We start from the raw sequence: 23305 nt of genomic DNA, 5'->3' as shown, positions 1-23305 counted from the left end.
GATGGACGGTGATGGACAGCAGCAGCAGCAGCAGCAGCAGCAGCAGGCCAATCGATTCTGGTTTGGATCAACGCACACTCGCCCTCTCACAGTAGTGAAGCGAGCGGGATGTGTAGGTCGGCATTGCCAACGCAATCACTTACTCACTCATCCACCCACCCATCCACCCACCATATGCCCATCCAGCCATGTGCAGCACAGCACATTGCGACCCAGTATACGCAGGCAGCAAGTCAGTCGGCCAAGCGCAAACAAACCCACAAAGCGAGGAGGAATAAATAGCATGCCTAAACGGGCCGAACCGCGCGCGCCCTTCTGGCATCCCATCCCAGTACCATACCCCAGCATGCATGCGTAGCCAGCCAGCCAGCAAGCCAGCGCCAGTCAGTCAGTCAAATTCGACACGCGCGGGTGGGAGTATCCAGGAACGACGACGTTGGAAGGACGGGGAAGGGGAGGGAAGTAGGGAGGTAGGTAGGTCGATAGTTGGCTAAGCGAGGCGCTCAACCTTAATCGCCGCCCGACGCGGTGCTTGTTGAGAGTCTAGTTTGGCTTTGCGTCTGGGGGAGGTGTCGGGTGGAAAGTCAATTGCTGAATGACTGAGTGTGACTGACGGACAAGGCAGGTGCGTGGGGGGGAAGAAAAGTAATGCGGTGGGATGGGGGAAATGCGATGTCTTGTTTTCGCTCGTTGCTTTCTTGCTTGCTCACGCTTTTCTGCTGCCTTTCGTTTTCAGTTTTCGAGGTGTCGGATTGAAGGCGAAGCCGTGGTTTCTGGGGAGCTGGGCTAAACTGCTTGAATAAGGTGCGAGGATCATAGCTGGGGAAGGGCGTGGTGTCTCAGCCTCGGACGGCGGCTTGTGGTCGGTGACGCGCAAAACACGTGAGGATCTACTTACCTGTTGATGTTCATAGACGAACGACCAAACTTGCTGCAAAGGCACCAAAACATGTCGTTGCAAGGCGGTTTGGATTTTTGGTCGGTGAGTCGCGTCGATAGAGGCGTCACTGCGTGAGTGGGCCGAGTAATGAATTGAGTGCGCCATGAATAGCCCGTTCGCGAATGTATTCATAGACTTAGATGGAGGGCAGAGTGGAGAGATTTCAACAATCGAAATGGCATTGAGGGTGTGGTCAAAAAAAGAACAGCACAGCGATTCCAGGCACACGTGAATGGATGGATGGACGCTTGTGTAGATAGGACTTGACGAGCAAATCTTGCCCCATCGACCCCTTGCTCCCAAGATGACACATGGGCGATAATAAAAGCCATCGTAGAGTTGCAGCGCCCGATTAGACACAGAACATGACGATGATCAGCGTAGGGCTCGGTAGCGTGTAGGTTGTATCCGCCGCAGCAGTAGCAGCGGCATGTCTCCCGCTGCCCGGTGGTCATCCCTGCTTGACTTTTACCGGCAATCCATGTTCGGTGCCTGCAGATGTGCCTGGTGCCTGTGCCTGAAGGCAATCGGAACGGCGGGCGGCGGGCAACAAGCGGCGCTACAAACGTTGGCCAGGAGCGCGGGCGGCGCGCGATACGGCAAGGCTGAAGGGAGTGATCCTGGGGATGGAGAGTGACAGCCTTGCAGGACCGAGCGAACCGAACCGACCCGCCCTTGGATTGGGGGGGGGGGGGGGGGGAAAGAGTTCAACGCTCGCCAGCTCACGTCGCGTCAGGTCAGGTCTGGTCGTGTGGCGCAGCTGGGCGTGCCTGTTTCGTCTACGTAGGTCGACGGCCTTGCAGGGCGAACTGGGTCGTCGACTGCATGGGTCTGGCATGTGCGGCAGACTTTATTGCTGTCAAACTGGAAAACTGGATTGAATCAGGCCAACAAAATATAGCAGGAGAGTTTCGTGATCGAGGATGAGACGAAAACGAGATGTTGGTAATACTGGCGTAGCTGGACTTCTTAAGTGATTCTGCGAAAGGCAGTGGCTTGCCTTCCCGCCTCTATTCCAGGTGCTCGACTGTCTGTCATGTCAACGTGGGTTATGTAATCGTCCCAAGTGTATCGACTGAGTCAAGTTGTAGACAAATTCAGCGATTCATCCCACATGATGGCTTATCCACCTTGTGTCTTCCTGGATTGCTCGGTTACGAGTACTGCGGTGCCCGGTCCTGTCGTTCCTGTCGATCATAGACTAAGGATACTGTCCAGTCGTTACTAGGCGCGGAGGCCGGCCCGGCCAAAATAGCGACAGAAATGTCGTCGTCGTCGTCGTCGTCGTCGTCTAAGTTCGGAAATAGATCTTGGCTCTCAGCTGTGGCGCAGCGCAGCTTGATTGCCTTACTCGCCTGCGTACCTCGCCGTGCCTGAAATATTGACCAGTCAGTACCGCTGCCAAGGCGGAAGGGACGACTGACTTGCCAAATCAGATAAATATGGGTGGATGACTCCACAATCGGGTCTTGGAGATGAGCATATTGCTGTCGAAAAGCAGGATGGACAAAAATTCCCGGGTGCTGGATTTAGTTGAATCCTGGCATTGCAAGGAGGTCGCCAGGAATTGAAATGTTTAATCGTGCACTGTACTACCATCTATTGGACTAAGCCTTGCTCTGGACTTGAAGCATTTACGAATGCACATTCAACTGAGTCGGCTGGTTGGAATGGTGTTTGAAGTTATGAATAGACGAGATGACAGGGAGGGAGAATGGAGTGGAGGGTAGAGAAGTAGCGGGACAAACCCACAAACATTTGCGTGGGGACTGGTATCTTCCGCTGCCGTTTGCTTTGCAAAAGTTCCAGCGGACGGCGGCAAGAAGTCAGTTCGGGCAAGACTCCTCAACTCGCGTCGCGCGAACGCGGTGTTGCCCAGCCACCAGCGTTGCCAAAACACGGAACCGCGGGCCGGCGAACGCATCCGTTTGCTGATTCATTTCCTTCTCAGCCACCCGCCCACAGTGCTGAGCCACGAGCAATTGCGAGTCGGCAGCCGAACGAGGCCGACCGAACTGTCCAGGATCCAGACCTGTGTACCCAGCCGCCGAGCCTGCAAACGCCTGGCGGAGCTCAAGCCCAGCGCCGAGTGCGAAGGCAGCGACCAAAGAGGCAGTAGCGTGCGCCGTTGGCAGCCCGGAAATCGGTAGGTGGGTTTCCGACCTGACTTGCGGTCTCTGGTCTGGTTGCTCGGACGCGCGTCACCGCTGGGGCCCTGCGAAGGCTTGCCTCGTGGAAGCGTGGGTCGACATGGTCATGACATGGACATGACATGGCATGGGGAGCGTCGAATTAGACATGAAAGGGGGAATAAAGATACATATCAACGGTGCGAGCGGATGGACAACGGCGCAAGCAGCGACGATAGGAACCAAGAAACGGGGGAACAGGGTGGGCGGGTCGCGAGCTCGAGCTTGTGACGACGCGACAAAGCGGAGGCGAGCAAAAGAAAAGCAAGGTGATCCAGCACGCCGTTCTGTGCCCATCAGCGCTTCGGGCTGACAAAAGTCGAGAGCGCAGAGAGAGCAGAGCGCAGTGCAGGCGTTTGAGAAGCGGTGGATCGATGGGTTAGGGACGCGGAGTTCCTGGTCAGGGCCTGGACGTACAGTACAGGACCGGGAGCACTCGCACGGGTCAGGGGGGCCCGGGGTAAGGGTCGCGGGTAGCGAAAGTCAAAAGATGATGGACATGGTGCTGCGCCACAGCAAAAGATTGTATTTTAAAAGTTCAAGGAGGTTATCTACGTCTTCGTTTGTCGTAATCGCCATCAGTCGCCTGGATGATTAAGGCTCGAATTCAAGGCGCCCTAGTGGTGTAATGGAGACGGACGAGACGGGTTAGCGAGGAAGCGAATGGAGGCTAGGCTGCTGAGAGAAAGGAATCAGGCCTGCCATGATGCGGACACGGCCACAGCCGGGTTTGCCGACAGCGAGGAGGATGCACGAAGCTAGAGATGATGTCTTTTCAGCTGCAGTGACACGAGAGAGGGGAGCGCGGAACCCGGCCGTTGGGGTGTGTTAAAAAAAAAAAAAAAAAAAAAAAGTCTTGGCTTTGCATGAGTGGGCGTGAGAGACGATCGAACCGACAACCAGGTTGGCCTGAGGGTGCATTCCAGCCTACATATGGTGGTATACAGCGGCACCATCTGCTGGAATGTCAATATGCAGACGGCCAAACCGGGTATCTGGTAATTTCCTTTGCCCTCGGCGATGCGACGCTGGGTGGTCAGCAATCGAGTTCCGGCAGCAGGGCCAAGATGGCGCACCGTCTGGCCATCGCGATGCCGCCGCCCGAAAAAGCATGCGAGGAGACGACACGATGGCCTGTGCAGCCTCTGGCCATGCACGTCTCCCATCTCGGACAAGGACGCCACGGGCGACATTGACTGGCTGGAGGACGGACTTGCGAGCGCGCAAGGAGGAGAGATTCGCCGTCATCTGATACAGCCGAGGTGCTCGAGCTGGTTTCTCGGTCGCGAACGGACGGCGGGTTTGATCGACGCGGCGCCGCGGTGGGAAAAGAAAATGAAGTGGAAAATTGACAAAGAAGAGCGGTCTCAATCATGGTATGAAAGAAGGACAGAGGAGGAGCGGAGGGAGAGGAGGCAGCGGATACCAAGATATGCACGTCTCACCTCTTGTCGGTAGGCGAGCGACCCAGGGCCATGGACGAGCGTTGCTCATAGAAGCCACTGATCCTTCTCCGCATTACAGACGTGAATGTAGCCATTCCCGAAGGAGCGGGCACGGCAGCAGCGTGAAAATGGCCGACTGCGAGTACGGTGAGGGGAGAAGTGGGAGAGGTGTCGTTTACCACGATACGTACCTTTTTGACTCGCCACGACTCAATACGCAGCGGCTGTGCCTGCATTTCGATCGTGGCGTAGCAGCAGCAGCAGCAGCAGCAGCAAAAGTCTTCCATCAACCATACAGCGGGCGATCGACGCAGCCGTATCTCATCAGCTCGCGGGCACTGAAGCGGCGGAGGTGACCGGGGGCGGCGTGATCTAAGTAAAGAAGCACGCGCTGCAAGGGAGAGCCATGCTACTGGTCCCTGTCGCCAGTGTGGACCATGACGAGTGCCATCTTGGTCGACAGCTCTCGCTGGCTGTCCTTCTCGTCATGCACAGATGGCAAACACGGCCGGTGGAGCAAGGGGGCACATCCATCAACCGCGTAATGGGCCAGGGCCGTGCTGGGAGGCCGGGCGAAAAAGAAAGACCGTTGCGCGCAATATACCCGCAACAGATCTCCACCGCTGGTGGAATAGAGTTGGTCGTGGGTACAGGGGTGTTGGTTGTTGTTGTTGTTGTTGTTGTTGCGTCGTTGTCGTCGCACCCCCGCAGGGTAGGTATTCGGCGACGTCTGACCTACCTTTCTGCCCTCTCTTGCATCACCACCACCACCACCACCACCACCACCACCACACTCCAGTCGTCATCAACCACCCGCACTACACCGCAGCTCTGGGCTCACCCACCACCACGACCACCACCACCCACTCGATCCGCTGGCGCCGCCATCCCGCGCTTTCTGTCGCTGTCGCTATGCTGTGGCCGCCGCCGCCGCCGCCGCCGCCGCCCACATGCCCACCCCGGCCCATTATCCCAGCCAGGCCAAACGCCATCGACGGGCCGTCTGCCCTGCTGCCATGACTGAATGACTGCTACATGTACAGCCGTCCCTCCCCACGCTGCTTGTACCGTCCAGTCCAGGACGCGTCCAGCGCCCCGGGTTGGCTCCTTGGACGGCCGCAGCAGGGCGAGGCTCAGCACCCGGGCACTGGCTGCCATGCGCGCCATCCAGGGCTCGATGGTCCTAGCCTACCTTGCCAGGCTTGGTCCAGGGCAAGGCTTTTTTTTGCACGGCCTTCTTCACGCAACCCCATCCCCATGCCCGAGCGCTGCGCGGTTGCTGCTGCTGCTGCTGCCAGCCATGATGATGATGATGATGATGATGATATATGCCCTTCCCTCCCTGCCCTTTCCCTCATACATACCAAACCTGCTGCAAAAAAGTTCGCATCCAGTTGTTTTCCCCCCTCCCTCCTATGGACGAAACCCCCTTTGGCCCCCCCCTTCTCGAAACAAGAAAATCCAAAAAGGCCCAATCAAGTCTCCATCCAACCCCCCTCCCCACGGATCCCGTTCGCATCACCCGTCGTTTGTTTACTCTGCCCTCGCCGTCAATCGCCCGGCGCCTCCGGATTGTGATTCAGCGCTCAGGCCCACCGGGGCATTCCAAGATCACCACCACCACCACCATCATCATCATCATCACCTCTCCACCACCCTAGCTGGCCTGTGTTCAGCCTAGGGCGCCTCGGCCCCCTTTTGTCAATCCCGCCAGACGTCTGCTTTGTCTTCCGTCAGGCTGTTTGGGCGCGTGGCTTGGCGGAGCTCCCCCCGGTCGACGCTTGATCACTGACGGCTGAGGACTCCAACGCGTACAGCAGAGCCGCACCCTCGCGGTCTGGAGCATTTTTTCGTCGACCTCGCCTCGCTCCGGTCCAGCTTGCGCGAGATCTGTACCGCCGTCGCCTGCTGCCGGGCTGACTCAGTGAAAGCTTACAGCTGACTGTGTAAGTGTTTTTATGCCATAAGCCCTGGCAGCCTGACTGCTGCACTACCTCCAGCACCACCACCGCGACCACCACAACCGCGACTCAGTCTGCATCCGATCCTCTCCTTGCATATTCAGACACCCATCAAGCTTCTTCTCTAGACCCGGCCAATCCCACCTTTGCCCAGCTGCCCGGTTTTGACGCCATTGCTCTATCCAGACTGCATCATTCCCCCCCCCTCAAGACTGGTCTCAGTCTCTCCTCTCGGTTTCGGCATCCGTCCACCACCACCACGGGCAAACAGGTGAATCGCGCCCGCCTTTGTTCGCCCCGGTACGCCATTCCGCGGGCTCTGCACGTTCGCGAAATTGGCGCCAGTCTTCATCCTCCTCGCCTGGCCATTGCTCGCCGAAACCTCTGGCCCGCCGACGGACGGCACGCGGGACCGCTAGCACCAAAAAGCAACCCTTGCAATCTCTGGGCTTCTTGTCCATGTGTGGCCGCTCTTAGAAGGCACCATCTTTTCCTTGACGTATTTCTTGAGTCGCTCTGCTCCCGGAAGCAACGTGACCAACGACACGCTTGCAACCATCCTTTCTTTGCCCTCTCCTCTGCTTAGGGAACCGCAGCCTTTGCTTAATGTAGAGGGCCGACAATACATGAACAAGTCTCCTTGCATGTCTCAACGCTCTCAGATTCCTTCGCTCAAGGCTTGATAACTGACCGCGACCCGTCTGACCGAGAGTCTTGCAAGTCCTGATCAAGCTCAGTCCTCCGCCGAGTTGGTTCGATTTCATGGTACACACGTCCACCAGGTAAGTCTCTGGGGCTTTTCAGGGGGCCGGACAATCAAAGACCTGTTGTTACTGACACTGGAACTTCTTCCAGCAGCCTCCAGGCGCCTGTAATAGTCGACGAAGACTGCGATCCATCCGAGCCCACGTCGCTGCAGTACGGCCAAGACTACCGCAGTGGTCCTCTGGCCGAGGCGGGACTCGGAGCCGCGCTACTGTCCATGTCTGGCTACGAAAAGACGCAGGAACCGTACATGTACGGTAAGTAGTGCGGTTGGCCCATCTGACATGATCGCTTGGTTGCAAGGGCGTTGTTGCGGGTCACATCCTGACCCGGATCGACCCGGGGGGGGGGTGTGTGTGTGTGTGTGTGTGTGCACGTGAGGCCCAGCACTGGTTAGCTTTTTTTTTTTTTTTTTTTTTTTTGACTGACCACACCCTCCGCTATAGATTATGCCGCCACACGGCCGAATCAAGAGCAGAGCTACCCTAGCTTCGCACAGCCGTCATCATTCGCCTCGCAGTACTCGAGCGCGCAGGCGCGCCAGTCCCATGGCCCTTCGAGCGCAGAGCAGCAGATGCCTTTTATCTCTGCCTCAAACATCGCGGCGCGTGATGTGACGACCTATCAGCCTGCCCCGTACTCTTCTTCTTATTCGCGTCATCTTCCCGAAATAACTTCTTATTCGCCCTCGAAGGCTCTGCCTGGCGCCAAGCTCTACGTCTATATACGCACCCCTTACGACCTCGCCACCCCGCCGCCCCTCTACTTCTCCGTCATGATTGGAAACAAGCGCTGCGAGGCCACCTGGTCCAAGATTGAGAACCGCGGCGCCGGCCCCTACTTTCACTATGCCGTCGCCACCGACATTCCCCCCTTTGACGCCGCCTCGGGCTACATTGAAGGCCAGATGCCGCTGCTCCTCAACGTCGACGACGAGTATGGCCAGAGCCTCGGAGTCGTCGAGGTTGGCGACTTTACCTACGAAGACCCATCGGCCGCCTACTACACCTCTCCTCAAGACATGTCGCGCAAGCGCAAAGTCTCGACCGACTCGACAGACTACCTGAGATCGCCGCAGAAGCGCGTCTCGAGCACGCAGTTCATGGCGCCGCAGACGAGCAGGGCACCGAGCGTCTACTCGAGCACACCCAGCTCAGACTCACCGTACATGCAGGCAGGCACCTCATCATCGTACGCGTACCAGGGGACGTACGAGAGAACGCCGACGCAGCGCTCGTATAGCTCGTACGGCCAACCTCCGCAAAAGCTTTCCTACCAGTACTCGCCCAGTCTCAACGTGGCGACTCTACCAGCCAAAAGCTCGACCTACGGCAGCAGCTACGGCGCGTCCACCCTCCGCAGTCCGTCTCTGTATTCAAGCCAGCTCCTCGGCAGGACATCAACGCTTCCGTCGGCATCCTCATTGAATACGAATCCTCCACTGGTCAGGACATCGACTATCCAAGGATCCACGGGAGCATCGGGGCTGATTGGGAGCTCCCAAGGCTTCAATCCGTACGCCATGTACCCCAACTCCAAGGCGCAGCTCAAGATTGAAGGTGACCTGAACGGCATGGCCGAAGGGTGGACCAAGGACGAGTGGGACGCGAAGCGGCGGCTGGTGCAGTTTCGAAGGAACCAAAACGGCAGCACCATCAACACGTCGTTCAAGGCGGTGGCGCCAGAGGATCGGACGCCGCACAGCATCTGCATCAGCTGCATCTGGTGGGCGGAGAAGCAAGAGTGCTTCGTCACGAGCGTCGACACCATTTACCTGCTCGAGTCGCTGGTCGGGGTACGGTTCACGGTCGAGGAGAAGAATCGCATCAGGCGCAACCTGGAGGGCTTCCGGCCGCTGACGGTGAGCAAGGCCAAGCCGGAGAGCGAGGAGTTTTTCAAAATCATCATGGGCTTTCCGACGCCCAAGCCGCGCAACATTGAAAAGGACGTCAAGGTGTTTCCGTGGAAGATATTGTCGCACGCGCTCAAGAAAATCATCGGAAAATACGTAAGTTAAGTAGGCTCTGGTGACGGGATACAAAGCTGACCGGTGTACACACAGTCTGCAAGCTACTCGTCGACGGCGGGGGCTCTGCCGACGCCCGTAGCTAGCGGGTACGGTAGCGGAGGAGCTTCAGAGGGCGACGTGCGGCACACGGCGTCGCCGCGGTCGGGGTCGAGCTCGGCAGCTTCGACGGCGTTCGCATCCAGCATGACCTCCACGGCTCTGTCCCCCACCAGCAAGGCATCAGGTGGCCTGGGGCAATCAGCAGGCCTCCCCGACTTGCGGTTGACGGTCCCGCAGCTGGGGTCGGGCGGCTCCACGCTGGGGCAATGGGGGCAGCAGCAGCAGCAGCACGGCGGGACGTCGCAGTACAAGTCGTCGTGGGATTTCTCCTACCTGGACGCGCCAGGCACGACAGCAGCATCGGCATCATCGACAGGACCGGGACCTGGGCCAGGAGCTGGAGGCGGAGGCGGAGGCGGCGGCGGCGGCGGCGGCGGCGTTGGGATTGGCGTTGGCGGGGCTGGTGCAGAGAGCTCGTCGGTGGCTGGGGTTGGGGCTGAGGCAGGTGGGTATCAGCAATACGGTCAGCGGACCTCGCGATCGTGAAGTTGAGGGTGTGGTGGTGCGTCCGGCTGATGCTGAGGGATGATGATGATCATGCGTGCACTCGGGTGGCCTAGCCACTTTGGGCCACGCCATGCCATGATGGCATCCAGCAGCCACCGCCACCCCACGCCTCTACCGCCTTGCCTTTTCTTTCTTTCGACCTGCTGCTTGCTTTTCGGCTGCTGCTCCGCTCCCTGTCTGCTGCTCAACCGCAAACACTCTCGGCTGTCAGGCTCGCCATCAATCAAAAACAGCTTCGTATTGCCGTCTGGTCATGGCTCAGGACAGGACAGGACAGCACAGCACAGCACAGCACAGCACAGCACCGACGCGTTGCCCCCGTATCCCTTGTCTTTCCCATCGCTTTCCTCTTTTAATCATCGTCATCATCATCATCATCATCATCACTGGCTGGCTGGGTATAGGGTATTGCTTTGGTGTGCAGGTGGGCTGGGCTGGGCTGGGCTGGGCGGCTAGCTGAATGTTTCCAATTTCCTTGTCAGGCTTACCAGGGGCGGAAGGAGGGTAAACGGACGAACAAACAGACGGATGGATGGTCGGTCGGTCGGTCGGTGGGTGGGCATCTCTGACCTCTGATTTTTTTGTCACTCTCCTATTTTCCTTGTCCATCTCCGCTTCTCACCATCTTCTCTTACTTTTCTGATTCTTTCTCTCGCTCTCGCTCTCCCTATTCTCTCTCTCTCGACTGCCCCTCCTCCGCGCGTGCATATCCAGGTAACAATGCAAGCAAGGACAGACAGACGGACGGACAAACAGACCCAAAGCTTTGGATGGATGCGGAGCGGGACGGGACGAGACGAGACGCAGACGACCGACGGACAGATGGCGGGGCGGGGGGGGGAGAGGGGACGCATGTACCACGCGCGCTGCTGCTGCGCTCGCGCACGGCGGCACGACACTCGACCCAGTTGCTCGCTGCCCATTTTCGTTTCGTTTCACGTCAGTCCTCGCGGTTTCTCTCCTCCCTGCTTCCTCTGGTCCTCCTTGCTGCTGCCCTCTTGCTCTTCTCCTCCCTGCTGCATGCCATTCCAGACGTCCCATACCTACTCCCTACATACCCGTCTCACTTGCATCTTTGTCTGTACTTTCTGATCGCTTTTCTGTCTTCAGGGTTTCCGCTTGTCCGGTCGGTTTGGCGCTTGCTTGCTTGCTTGCACGACGGACGCACTTCTTGCATCTTTACCCAACATCACCAACACTTCTACTACTTACGCCTCCGCATCTTCTCTTCCTTCCTACATGTCTGTCCATCTAGCCTGTTTCCACATTTTTCCTTTGTCTGATCTCTTTTTCCCTTCCACATGTACTGTTATTACTACGAGCCTCCTCTTCTCTTTACATCATCTTCTATCCACCCGTGTATTTCCCTACCTACCTACCCACCTATCTACCTCCTTCCACCATCTTTCGGGCACGCGAAAACCCAAGGCGGCGAGGCGCGGCGAACAACTGGGCTGGGCTGGCTTGGGCTGGACTGGACTGGCAAAAAAACAATTATCTAGACGGGTCACTTGTTTTTCGCTCTTCTCTTTTCCTTCTGGGTCGCGGTTCGTTTTTTTGTCAGTGCAGTGTCTTGTTTCATTTTCAGCTTCTTCTTCATCTTCTTCTTCATCATCTTCTTCTCCTTCGCTTGATTCAATTTGATTCGATGCAACGCAAAGCAGAGCGAGGCACAAAGAAAGAAAGAGAGAGACAAAGGGAGAGAAGTGCGAAGAGCGGGAGAGAGATTTTCTCACCTTATCTACCTAACATCATCGATCAATCGCTTTGCTCATGTTGACTCTAGTTTTGATTTCACTTGGGACTTGGGTTGGGGCTCTGGGCTATGGGGTTCGGGCTTTTGGGATTTGGGGATTCATTTGCGAGAGAGACAGCAGTTGAGAAGACGTCGTCGTCGTCGTTGTTGTTGTTGTAGCAGCAGCAGTAGTAGCAGTAGCAGTAGTAGAGTCTAAGACGCTTGCATCGTTAGGCTGCCTATATCATGGTATTTCTTGCTTACTTCACCTGTCTCCGCCGCCTCTCTTCTCCACTTGCCCTTCTTTTCTTCCCTTCACTCTCTTTCTTCTTGTCTACTTACTGCAGTCAATCACTAAACAGCCTTATTCTCATCATCGCAACGACAGCCGGTCAGCAGAGAAAAGGCGTCCGCGTAGACCAAACAATACCGCGCGCCGCTAGCTGCATGAATGCCCTCCCATCCCCACCCCACCACCCGCATGTCTGGCTCCAAGCTGCACGCTGGCTGACTTGCTAGCTGGTTATCTAGCTATCCAACTATCCAACTATCCGATCTCCCCCCGCTCGACCATCCCGACCATCTCGGTCATGTCTCCAACGCTGATGCGCCCAGATAGATGGCTAGATTTCCTCCCCTTAGCCCCAGTCTTCCATCCTACGCCTTAGCTCTTCCTGTTTCCTCCGGTGCCACAATGGCTAGAGGATGCATGGTGGATGGATGCGTGGGTGGGAAAGTCTCCGCCGCTGCCACGCTACGCCCCCACTTTCTTCCATTGCGTCCACTGCGCTACGGGGTCGAGGCAAGCAGTGGGTGGATAGTGGGTGGATAGTGGGTGGATTGGTGGTCATCTGACCGCGTTGGCATGCCGGCCGGCCGGGCACCCACCACCCCCCATCCCATATATCACATCATATCACACTCGGCACATTTTGTGCGGCGAAAGCGCCCACGCATGCGCATTTTTGGTTGGTCTTGGGGCTTGGGGTTTAAGGTGATGGAAGCGATTGTCTGTGATGGTAGGAGGCTATCACGTACGTACATCATACAGATGTACGTTTAGGTAGAAATGCGACGTCTTCTGCTTTTCGTCGTCTCTTCAATCTGCAGAGCCAATCGATTCAATTTGCTTACTTCAAAGGTGTGGTGTCAAAGCCAAAGGAAGGGTCCGAAGACCTCATGAAATCACAGAACAGCGACTCCAACGATAAGCCAGAAAAAAAAAAAAAAAAAAAAAAAAAAAACCCCCCCCAGCACTCCACAGACTCCTAAAACGCACCCGACCTTCTTCACGCTCCAACTCGTCATTGGCCGGGTCCGCACACGTCTAGACCGCGTCGCCCTCCGCCACCAGCGGCTGGGTGGAGCGAATGGGATGCGAGATGACGGGCTGCCGGGCTGTCTGCGTATATATGTACATGCGGGAGGGAGGGCATGCAAGGAAACGCCGTCGTGGGCACGTACGGGAGAGGATACCTATGTGGTCGGTACAAGTAGCTGACCCAACAACTTCGAATTGCGTGCAGCGCACCCGGGCGGCTGGTTAGTCTGCGTCGTTGCTTTTTTTGGGGTGCTTTTGCTGGAGTTGGGGCAAGGAGGATGATGGATGGAGATGGTGGGGGACGGGTTTTTCTTGTCGTTTCAGTCTTTGCTGCTCGGTGTCGCTTTGAAATTCACTGCGTGCGTGTGAGTACGGAATTCGCTTGCTCTGCATGCTGCTTGCTGCATGCATGATACCCACGTCCAGCGGTACCGGCAGTGGATCCGCACCTCGCTCTCTCCTGTCATTCTCACTCATCCATCCATCCATCCATCCATCCACGTACCTACCTACCCATCAACTCATGAATCTATTCGTCCGACTTTCCGGCAGAAAGCGGCGCGTCGGCGTGCCTTGCCTTGCCTTGCTTTGCGGTGCTCTGCCTGCACTCAATTACTACGCCTCGCACCCAGGGCAGCGAGCGTCATCGTCATCGTCATCGTCGTCAGCGTCAAGTGGTCCCCCGCCATCTAGGTGGTAGCAACGGGTGTCGTCGTCGTCGTTGTCGTCGCCGCGCCGCTCTCACGAATCAACCAACATTCACGCTTTCGTCTCCAGCGCGCAGTCCCTCTTCTAGCCAAACAACCAATACATAACAGCAGAGAAAAACATTCGTCAGCGTGGGTGCCTACCTACCTACCCACCTACCTATATCAACAAAATGAAGAAATGGTGCGAATAAACTCAAGGTTGACCCCGCCATCCTACATATGTACATTGCCGCAACCATGGATCCTTACCCGCACCCGCACCCGCACCCGCACCCGCACCCGCGCCCGCGCCCGCGCCCATACCTACCGAGGTCCCGCCCGCCCGTCCGTCCGTCCGTCCGTCCGCCTTCCTTGCCGTCCCGCGTCCGCGTGCTGCGTGCTGATTGCTGATTGCTGCTTGTTGCTTGCTGATTATCCAAGGAGGCGGGGCGGGAGCCGAGAGGCGACAGGCGACAGGCGACAGGCGGGAAATACCGTCTGTACGCACGCACGACTTGATCGGATCTGATCTGGCGTGGCGTGGCGTGGCGTGGCGATAATCTGATAGATGCATGCATGCACGTGCGTGTGGACGTGGACGTGGACGTGGACGTGGCTGGCTGGCTGGCTGGCTGAACGAATGAAAGAATGAGTGAAGAGCTAGGTAGGTAGGAAGGTAGGTAGGCAGGTAGCTACTGTGTCATATGGAATCGCCAGAATGTAGGTACAGATATATACGTAGAGCACGGGTTCATGCGTAGACGACGGCAGGTGTCAACAACACACGCAGAGCGCTGGCCTTCTAGAGCGGAGCCTTTTTGCGACGGTAAATGGGACTTGCTTTGTAAAGTGTTCTGCGGCACGGCGCGCGTCGCAGGCAAGAGGGAGCTAAGGTACCTACATGTGGGCATAATAAAACACATACTCATCCCCCTCCACTTACATTCCCTACCTCGCCTCGCTGCTCATCCGTCATCGACGCACGACACAGCGGCGCGCGCCCGAAGCAAACCAGCCAAGCTGAGATGAGATAAGAAGTCCCGTCGAGTCTAGATCGGGGCTGGCTGAGAAAACGAAGAAGCCAGCCGGCGCGCTGCTGCTGCTGCTGCTGCTGCTGCTGAGCTGACCTACGTACAAACATAACCTACCTACCTTGCCTGATCCGCTTACACACCTCTACCACCTACGAACATACCAGCCGACATGTGTATGTAGGCACCCACCACGCACCACGCAATCACCTCTGCCATCCTGCGCTCTTCTCGTCGGTCGCTCACTTGTGTCATCCAAACCCAACCGTCGGGACGGCGGCGTGCAGGAGACCCAGCGCAGCGGTCAGCGCAGCCCATCACGCAAAGCCTCCCCTCAGCGCCCAAGCTGCTGCATCGCTGCCCAGCAAACGCTTATGCCGTCGGTTGGGGGATGCAGTCTGCAAGATGAGATGATGGGCAGCAGCGCGCGGCAGATAAAGAGGAGGGCTGCGCCGCGCCGCAAATGTGCTGCGTGTGAGACGAGCGAGAACTCCACTGCCCATGGTCGTGGCTAGCTGAGCTGAAGTGGACTGGCACGTTCGCGATGAGCCGGGGGAAGCGCGACGACGCGGTCTAAGCCTGCGCGGTGAGAACGACGGTACGGAATTGATGACTGAATTGATGATGATGATGATGATGATGATGACGATGGACGATAATGAAATTGACAACGAAAGGTACAGCCAGTCTGAAATATGCACAGGATAAAAAAACCGAATCCGATACGAAAGATCTTCCCTTTCCTCCAACACCGATTAAAGATGAGGTATAATTCGTAAGTCTCGTCAGAGGAGCCGCCTCCGCGCAGTTTCTTCTTTCGCTTTCTTGCCGTTCACGTCCCCCAACTAGTAGTCGAAGCGCTCTGGTAGCACCATTGGCGCAACCAGACTCCAGATGTAGATGCCGTAGCAGGCCCACGCGCTCAGAATCTTGGCCCAACTGGCCCAGTACGTGCGGCCGACGGCAACAAATCCGTCATTCTCTTGCGTGGGGTCGAAGTTCATCGTTAGCAACGTAGCAACCCAGCACGTTGCCAGCAGGAAGATGACGTGGAACAGGGTGTAGTTGTACTGCGTGCTGTTGCGCTCGTCGTCGCGGCCCGCGTTGCCGTCGTCAGACTCGTCGTCCGAGTCGTCGTCGAGGGCACTGGCAGGCAGACTGCCGCTCTCAATGGCGGCACGCAGTGCTGCTTGGCGCATCTCGCGACGGCTCTCGGGTTGCTGCGTGACGAGGCCGTGCTCGTAGTCCTCGGTGTTGAGTGCAGAGTACGAGTTGTTGCCCTGAGAGCCGAGCGCAAGACCATAAGTTGCGGCGCGCGTGGTGGTGTATGCGACAGTGACAAAGGTCACGATTGCACCAATGACGATACTAGCTCGGCGGGTGCCACGGGCGCGAACGAGCGGGTTGCATTTGTGGTCGTCCGGTTCCATCCCAACAGCAGACATTGTGAGGTACGTGCAATAGATGGCGACCATGGCAGACTGGGCGAGTCCAGCGCGCGAGTTGACCTCTTGAATCTTGGGGTGGACCGAGATGATGGATGCAATCAGTAGCAGGACGAGGTTGACCGAAATGGCAGCCTGGTTCATCGAACATCCGCCGTGGGCAAAGTAAATATACATGACAACAGTCATGGCAAACGAGGCCAGGTACATGAGCATGGTCGAGCCAATGAGCAGCCACGTCCAGGTCTTGGATCCGGTAGTCTCGATCTTGTCCTGGCAGTATTCGGCCCAGTTGTGCGCAAGGTCGACGAGAAGGATCAGGCCGAGCAGCAGAAAGAGGACGGCGCCTATCACGGCAAGGTAGCTGCCCCAAGAGACGAAAAAGCCTTCCGGAATGAAGAAGCTGACGACGATGAGCCCCAGCCAGGCGATGATCTTGGGGCCCCAAAAGCCGTTTTGGATGGGCGCACGGCCGTCCTTGGAAGTCCGCACGCCGAGCAGGATGATGGCCATGATGGCGTGGAAGACACCGAGCGCAAAGTTGAACCGATGGACGGCGACGTATCCGTAGCATTCTTTTCCGCCGCACTGGAAGTCCATGTAGTCGAGGGTCAGGTGTTGAAGTTTTTTGATGGCCCAGTCTGTGAGCATGATCCAGGACACTATCGAGTTGACGAGGAGGATGAGGGCGTAGGCGATACGGGTCGCCATGCTGGGAGAGGGTCAGCGCGTTCGGATGGAGACGCAGGCCAGAGTATCGCACCTATTTTGACATTTTCCGCAGGCACTGCAGACGGCGCCGCAAGTCGCAGCGCCGCAGCATGAGGCGGCGCAGCTGGCAATCTGTCGCGGCTGTCAGTCAGTCTGGTACCGGAGAGTGGAGAGGTCAACGTACGGTGCCAACGCCAGGCACGGCCAGCATGGGGAGAGAGAGCAGGGCACCCATGGTGTGCGAGTTGTGGTGCGCAGTTGAAGTATCGATGATGGTGGAGAAGCGAGTTGCAGGTGGTTTGGTTCAGTTGCGGTGGTTACGCAAGAGCTGAGGCCCGACGGCTTGGCGTGGCACGGCAGCGGGCGGGAGGAAGACGTTGCCGTACATGACGTGGGTGCTCGGCGACGCGGGGGAAACGACATCACCTCACGTCCCGACCCACTCAGCTGTCGCAGGTCCCTGAAGCTGAGCCTGCGGGCGTGCGTGGACATCCCAATGCCATCCATGCACGCCGAACAATAGGAGGTCTTCACCTTCTCCACTCGCGACTCGATGGTTTCTCTCGCTGCTCCTCCTCACCGCATGCCTGCGTGGCCCTGACCTCTCTCGTCCTCGTCCTCGTCCTCGTCCCTCTAATCTGCGTTCCTACGAACCCCCGGCTCCCCGTAACTTATCGCTGGGCACGGAGACTTGCGGATCTACTTCCCCAGTCTTAAACTCAATGCGCCCTTGAATCCTCCACAATTCTGGACACGCTGCTCTCTCCCTCCCTCCTGCGACAATGATTACAGAATCGCTGGACGAGCGGAACCACCGCAAACTTCGAATCCTCTCTGTCGTCGCCGCGACTTCGGTAGCGCTGGCCTGCGGGACAAACGTAGTCCACTCCAACCTCGCCCATTGCGCTCCGTCGACTCTTGCTAACTAACGCCTGTCCAGTATGCCTATTCTGCGTGGGCGCCGCAATTCGCCGACAGACTACAGCTCTCCGCCACCCAAAGCAACCTCATCGTAAGAACTCGCGCCAATTCGCTCCCCACACAATACTGAGACGAGCAGGGTGTTGCGGGCAACATCGGCATGTACGCGTCGGGAATCCCGACGGGCATGTTGGTTGACAGCAAAGGACCAAGACCAGCTGGATTCCTGGGTTCGCTGCTGATATTTGCCGGATACTTTCCCCTCAAAAAGGGTACGCTCCTAGGGGTACATTTCGCAACGCCGAGCTAATGCGCGCTAGCCTACGATAACGGGCCAGGTTCAACGAGCATGGTGCTGTTGTCTTTCTTATCATTCCTGACTGGCTTGGGAAGCTCGGGTGCCTTTTCTGCCGCGCTCAAGACTGGTCCGCCGTCTTCTAGACTTGTTGCTGTTCTCCGCTGACAATTACAGCGGCTACCAATTGGCCGAACCACCGCGGCACGGCCACTGCCTTTCCTTTGGCTGCCTTTGGCCTCAGCGCGTTCTTCTTTACCACCATCTCACGCGTCGTGTTCCCCGGAAATACCTCTGGCCTTCTCATGTTGCTTGCCTGTCTCACTCTGGGCATGGCCTTTGTCGGCACTTTTTTCCTTCAACTGGTGTCCCCGCAAAACGCTTCGTACTCGGCCGTCCCGACTGGTGAGAATGCCGGCCATCGCCCAAGAAAGTCGAGAGAAAGCGATTTCTTTGGCGGCCTCCCCGAGGAAGGTGAGAGCAGAAATTTCTTTTGTTCAGACTCCCCCCGAACCCCTTGGGCGGCTTCCAACCCAGACCCTACAGATCAGGAAGCGTCCGTTGGCCCGAGTAGCAGAGTGCAGTCCGAGACCACATCCCTCTTGTCTGAATTAACCGCGTCCGAGGAGAGCAAATCCGTTAGCCAGGTCACAGTAAGGAAAAACCAAGACGAAAGCTCACATCGAACAGGTATTTCTGGGGTGAATTTGCTGCGCACTTTGACGTGCTGGCAGCTCTTTTCAGTACTGGGACTCTTGACTGGAATAGGATTGATGACCATCAACAACATTGGCCACGACGTAAGCGATTTTCCGACGATTCTACATGCCATACTGATCTCCCCAGACCACCGCCCTATGGACCCACTATGACGACAGCGCGTCCAAGGAATTCATCTCCCACGCACAGTTGACCCAAGTATCGATCATCTCAGTGGGCTCTTTCCTGGGCCGCCTCAGCTCAGGTATCGGATCTGACTTCATCGTCAAGCAGCTTGGTCTTTCTAGATTCTGGTGTCTTATGTTCTCGGCTCTAATCTTCACCGTCGGTCAATTTGTCGCCATGAACATCGAAGACCCGAACCACTTGTGGATGCTTAGCGGCCTGACTGGACTTGCGTATGGCGCCCTCTTCGGCGTCTTTCCCTCGATAGTCGCCGACGCCTTTGGAGTGCAAGTCATGACGCAAAACTGGGGATTCATGACCCTGTCGCCCGTCGTCAGCGGCAACATCTTCAACCTCTGCTACGGTAGCATCTACGACCATCAATCAGTAGAGCTCGAAGGAGGCGAGCGCGAGTGCACAAAGGGGCTCTCCTGCTACCGCGCCGCGTACGGCTTTACTTTTGCGGCCAGCCTGATCGGCCTGCTGCTGATTTTTTGGACGATCCGTCACGAGCACAACGTCAGGCGGCGGCGCGAGCAAGCCAACCGATTCGAGCATGCGGCGTGAGTATGACGAAGCTGGATTGTTTACAACAAGCGGGGATGGCGGAGGAAGGTTGTGGATTGCGAGCGCGGTGGCACTGACGCTTGCAGTGACGGGTAACGAGAGGCACGCCGTCCGTACTACGAGCTTCAACAGCATCACCAGCCGAAGCACCGTAGCAGCAGTGGCTAACAGGCAGCATCACCTGCCAGCGCCGCAAACATGGGCTGTCGTTGCCGCCAGTACACCGTCGCCGCCTTCGCCGCCGCCGCGCCCGACCCACGGGTTCTGTTTCATCGATTTTCGGCTTTTCCGTACATCCTGTCGCATCTGTTCCTAGATTTCTCATCGTGTCCAGTTGGTCGCGTTTGTTATGATTGCGTGTTGTTCGACCCGTCACGGCCTTGCGTTGCATAGGATGTCGGTCCCGGTTTTTTTTTTGTTGTCTCATCTGGAGTGGCAGATTTCAGATCTGGGGAATCGGTGTTCATCTTTTTCTGTTATTTTGCGGGGGAGTGGAGGGTATCACGACACGGCAATCTTGACGCGTCTGGAACTGCCGCCGCCGCCGCCGCTGCGAGACACTTTATAGAACGGACCCGGGGAATGCTGGGAGTCTTTTCCCCCCATTTTTGGTTTTTTTTTCTTCCCTTTCTTTGTGCCTATCTACCACTTCCCTTGAGCCGCTTTTGTTTTGGCGCCCGAAGAGCAGGGAAAAGCCTTACCGTGCTGTCTAACTATCCACATTGCCTTGGCCTGCCGCTGCTGCGGGTCAGGTCGTCGGCCGAGGCTGGGTGCGCATCGTTGATGTCTTTGATCGAAAAGGGAGAGGGAAAAGCACGCAGAGCGAGGGAGGTACAGTTACGTTTACCGGTCAGTCTGAGCGGGCGAAAGCTCGTGACGGCTTTTGTTGCTCGTGCGCAAGGAGCGTTCGCCGCGTCTTGTCTCGTCGTTGCTCGACGTGAAAAGGAAAGTTGAGGTCTTTGATAGTGGGGAACGGCTGGAGACTGAATGGAGGCGAGGATGGGCCGGCTGGTCTGCTGGTCGTGAACGAGCTCGGCTGGCTAGTTGGCTGTTGGTTCTGTTGGTGGTCTTGTGGGTGGTAGGTAACCATCAACGAGAGAAGATTCATCTCCACGCTATCTGTGTGTTTGTTTGGTTGCCTGCCTGCCTTGCGAAAGTGCAGTCCCCCTTTCCTCTCCCCGTCTGAAACCTCGTCGGTCTATCAACGCGAACGCACTCCACTCCTTCTCCCTCTCTCATTCCACGCATCACACACATCTCGCATCTCCCTACAATTCTTCCATCCAGCGGCAGTAACACATCCCTCCCATCCTCCCAATACAGCGCGGCCATCTCTCATCTCGGCATGTCGATCCCCCCATCAACCAACCCCCTTTCTCACCACGCCGGGCCATTGTCTCACTGGAGCGCTCACTTGCTTGCTTGCTTGCGTGCGTGCGTGCGTGCGTGCGTCTGTTGGGTCGGTGCGATGCGATGCGATGCGATCCGGCGGACGGACGGGTGCGGCTACACAGAGCATGTGGCGTTCTGAAACCTGCGTTCCTGTCACCGACCTGACCTGACCTGACCTGGCAGTGGCAGTGGCAGTGACACGCACTGAACACGTCGCTTCTGGGCGGCCTTTGCGGCGGGGGATACAGTGCTGGGAGGTGGGATTGGGAGAAGTGTTGTTGTTGTTGTTGTTGTTGTTGTTGTTGTTGTTGTGTTGTGGTGATAGGGTTGCGGTGATGGATGGAGGGATGGAAGGATGGGAGGGATGGAAAGATGCCAGCATGACAAAGGGTCCGACAGATGGACCAGAGTGGGCTCAGAGCAATGAATGGTTGGCTGGCTGGCTGGCCACCGCCCCCTTCTTGACACAATGGTTGCACGGGTGGCACGGCAGTTGGTGGTGGTGGTGCTGGTGGCAGTCATAGTGTTGAGGGAGGCTTCCGCTGCTGCTACGACCTACCTACCTACCTACCTACCTACCTACCTACCTGTGTGCCTGCCTGCCGTTAGTCACGGCTGTTGGTCAATGGGCTTTCAAGTGATGGTTGCATACGTGACTTGACTGCCCTTTTGCCGCTTGCGGCGTCGGGCAGCGCGCTCTTCGTCCTCCCCACACGTACCGTCGCGGCGGACTGGGCCGCTGCTGGCAAGTGGGCGTGTGGATGGGTGTATGAGCAGTCAGTTCATGCCGCAAAGGCAGGCAGGTCGGCTGCTTCTTGGGTCGCTGAGAGGCTGGACGGCGGCCGGAGGTTCATCTGTCGTGCACACACAGCATCTGTCGACCGGCCAGCCAGCCTGTCGGTCGGCGCGCCCTCCTGCCGCCAGGAGGAAATGCGGTAAAGTGCCTTGGTCGTCGTGATGCCGGAGTGGGTCCGGCTCGTCCTCTCTTTGCGCGCTCGCCTGCCACTGGATTCCAACGCGTCCGGACGGCCGGAGCGCTGTTTTGTTTTTTTGCGGTTTGCAAAAGCTGTATTGTAATTTTTGATTGCACGGCTTTTCTTGTGCGGTGGCATTGGGTGACGGGCGGACGGGCGCGAGGTGGCTGCAGCTGTTCACGTCGGCTGCCGCTGTCTAGATGGAGGACGGGAGTCGAGTCGAGCACGTTGCCCAGCTGCCGTCGTCCGTGCCGGTGTCATCTCCGGGAATCTGATCTCCAGCTGGGGAAATCAGACGGGGTCATGGCACTGCAGTCCGATCCTGTTCCGTCCTCTTGATCTCGTGAGGATGCTCGAGGCGGTGAGGCTTGAGTTACTTGAACTCGGGAACTTTGTCTCATAAGGTGCAAAGTTTTCTCGATCAGTTTAGACTTGCTGAAAAGACGGGAGCCGTTCGCGTGCAAGCTTCAAGGATTTTCGTCATCTTGTTTTCTGCAAGTGTTTCGGGAAAAGGTCGACGGTAGCGTTAGTGTGGAGTTGAATTTGTGGCCACGACTTTTGCTTGTTGACCCGACTGCGCGGACATCGCGTCGTTCTTCCGCGATGACTTCACCACCAACAAATCCTGCATTTGACCAGCACCAACGACGTGCGACTGGCCAATTCGCTTGGTCTAATCCGTCCTCCAATATCCGCTCTTTTGCCGTGCTCAATCCACCACGATGCCCCCCTCGTCCCGCTGGAGACCGCTCAAAATCGGCTACTCTACAGTGACGAGCCTGGCCGCCCTCCTCTTCGTCCGCGATTCCGTCGCCGAAGTCACGCCCGTCCACGGCCCGTCAATGGCGCCCACATTCAGCCCTGACTTCCACGAGACCGGCCGGATGGACAGAGTCCTCTTCAACCGCTACATCGATCCCAGGTTCCTGCGCCGCGGCGACGTCGTTTCGCTGTGGGGCCCACACAAGCCGGAGCAGCTGAGTATCAAGCGCGTCGTCGGGCTGCCGGGGGACCTGGTTGTCGTGGGGCGTAGGCCAAAAGGTAGGGCGGGCGGCGAGGAACAGGGTCTCGACTGGGGCAAGGTGCGCGTGCCGTGGAATCACGTGTGGGTCGAGGGCGACAACTGGAGGGAGAGCGTGGATAGTACCACATATGGTCCGGTGAGTCAACTTGGTGTGGATATCTGGAGCTTATCGCTCACGGATTGCGGTAGGTGCCTATGGCTTTGGTCAATGGCCGCGCAGAGTACATTCTGTGGCCTCCCAGTCGGTGGGGCAGGGCCTCAAATGCGAATTCAGTGTATCAGACCCGCTCGAAGGCGATACCACCCAAGTCAAAGCCCACAATACCGGTGGAGTTTCTGGATTGAAGCTGGTTGAAGTCATGCGGAAGCAACCCAAGACG

The 23305-nt window shown here is 57.4% G+C and overlaps 6 protein-coding genes across 6 annotated transcripts; 5 read left to right on the top strand and 1 right to left on the bottom strand.

Moving 5' to 3' along the window:
• The first annotated feature begins 5696 nt into the window (after positions 1–5696).
• Positions 5697–6631, top strand: IWZ02DRAFT_308887 (uncharacterized protein). Its single transcript, XM_066764031.1, has one exon. The coding sequence runs from the start codon at positions 5731–5733 to the stop codon at positions 6253–6255; it is 525 nt and encodes a 174-aa protein (XP_066621068.1). The 5' UTR covers positions 5697–5730; the 3' UTR covers positions 6256–6631.
• Positions 6632–7297: 666 nt separating this feature from the next.
• Positions 7298–9914, top strand: IWZ02DRAFT_491858 (uncharacterized protein; the record flags this gene model as incomplete). Its single annotated transcript, XM_066769790.1, has 4 exons — positions 7298–7317; positions 7391–7557; positions 7747–9308; positions 9363–9914. The coding sequence occupies 4 exons, from the start codon at positions 7298–7300 to the stop codon at positions 9912–9914; spliced, it is 2301 nt and encodes a 766-aa protein (XP_066621067.1).
• Positions 9915–10525: 611 nt separating this feature from the next.
• Positions 10526–11748, top strand: IWZ02DRAFT_308916 (uncharacterized protein). The gene is made up of 2 exons (XM_066764032.1): positions 10526–10874; positions 11046–11748. Exons 1-2 carry the CDS (start codon positions 10656–10658, stop codon positions 11577–11579), a joined length of 753 nt encoding a protein of 250 aa, XP_066621066.1. The 5' UTR covers positions 10526–10655; the 3' UTR covers positions 11580–11748.
• Positions 11749–15385: 3637 nt separating this feature from the next.
• IWZ02DRAFT_308846 (serine incorporator/TMS membrane protein) lies at positions 15386–17173 on the bottom strand. The gene is made up of 3 exons (XM_066764030.1): positions 17052–17173; positions 16920–16999; positions 15386–16868 (listed from the first exon to the last, which is right to left on the bottom strand). The coding sequence occupies exons 1-3, from the start codon at positions 17100–17102 to the stop codon at positions 15557–15559; spliced, it is 1443 nt and encodes a 480-aa protein (XP_066621065.1). The 5' UTR covers positions 17103–17173; the 3' UTR covers positions 15386–15556.
• A 476-nt stretch (positions 17174–17649) lies between these two features.
• IWZ02DRAFT_380378 (major facilitator superfamily domain-containing protein) lies at positions 17650–19535 on the top strand (the record flags this gene model as incomplete). Its single annotated transcript, XM_066765101.1, has 6 exons — positions 17650–17745; positions 17808–17879; positions 17928–18060; positions 18109–18213; positions 18261–18883; positions 18930–19535. 6 exons carry the CDS (start codon positions 17650–17652, stop codon positions 19533–19535), a joined length of 1635 nt encoding a protein of 544 aa, XP_066621064.1.
• Positions 19536–22689: 3154 nt separating this feature from the next.
• IWZ02DRAFT_367970 (peptidase S24/S26A/S26B/S26C) lies at positions 22690–23067 on the top strand (the record flags this gene model as incomplete). The annotated part of the gene is made up of 1 exon (XM_066764370.1): positions 22690–23067. A coding segment is annotated over one exon (378 nt), but the record flags the coding sequence as incomplete, so codon positions are not given.
• Positions 23068–23305: the final 238 nt, after the last annotated feature.

Source organism: Phyllosticta citriasiana (assembly GCF_038021145.1).
Source record: "Phyllosticta citriasiana strain CBS 120426 chromosome Unknown IWZ02scaffold_9, whole genome shotgun sequence".
In the NCBI taxonomy this organism is placed as follows: Eukaryota; Fungi; Ascomycota; class Dothideomycetes; order Botryosphaeriales; family Phyllostictaceae; genus Phyllosticta; species Phyllosticta citriasiana.
Note: the sequence above shows the minus strand (reverse complement) of the source record. Positions and strands in the feature narration are given on the sequence as shown.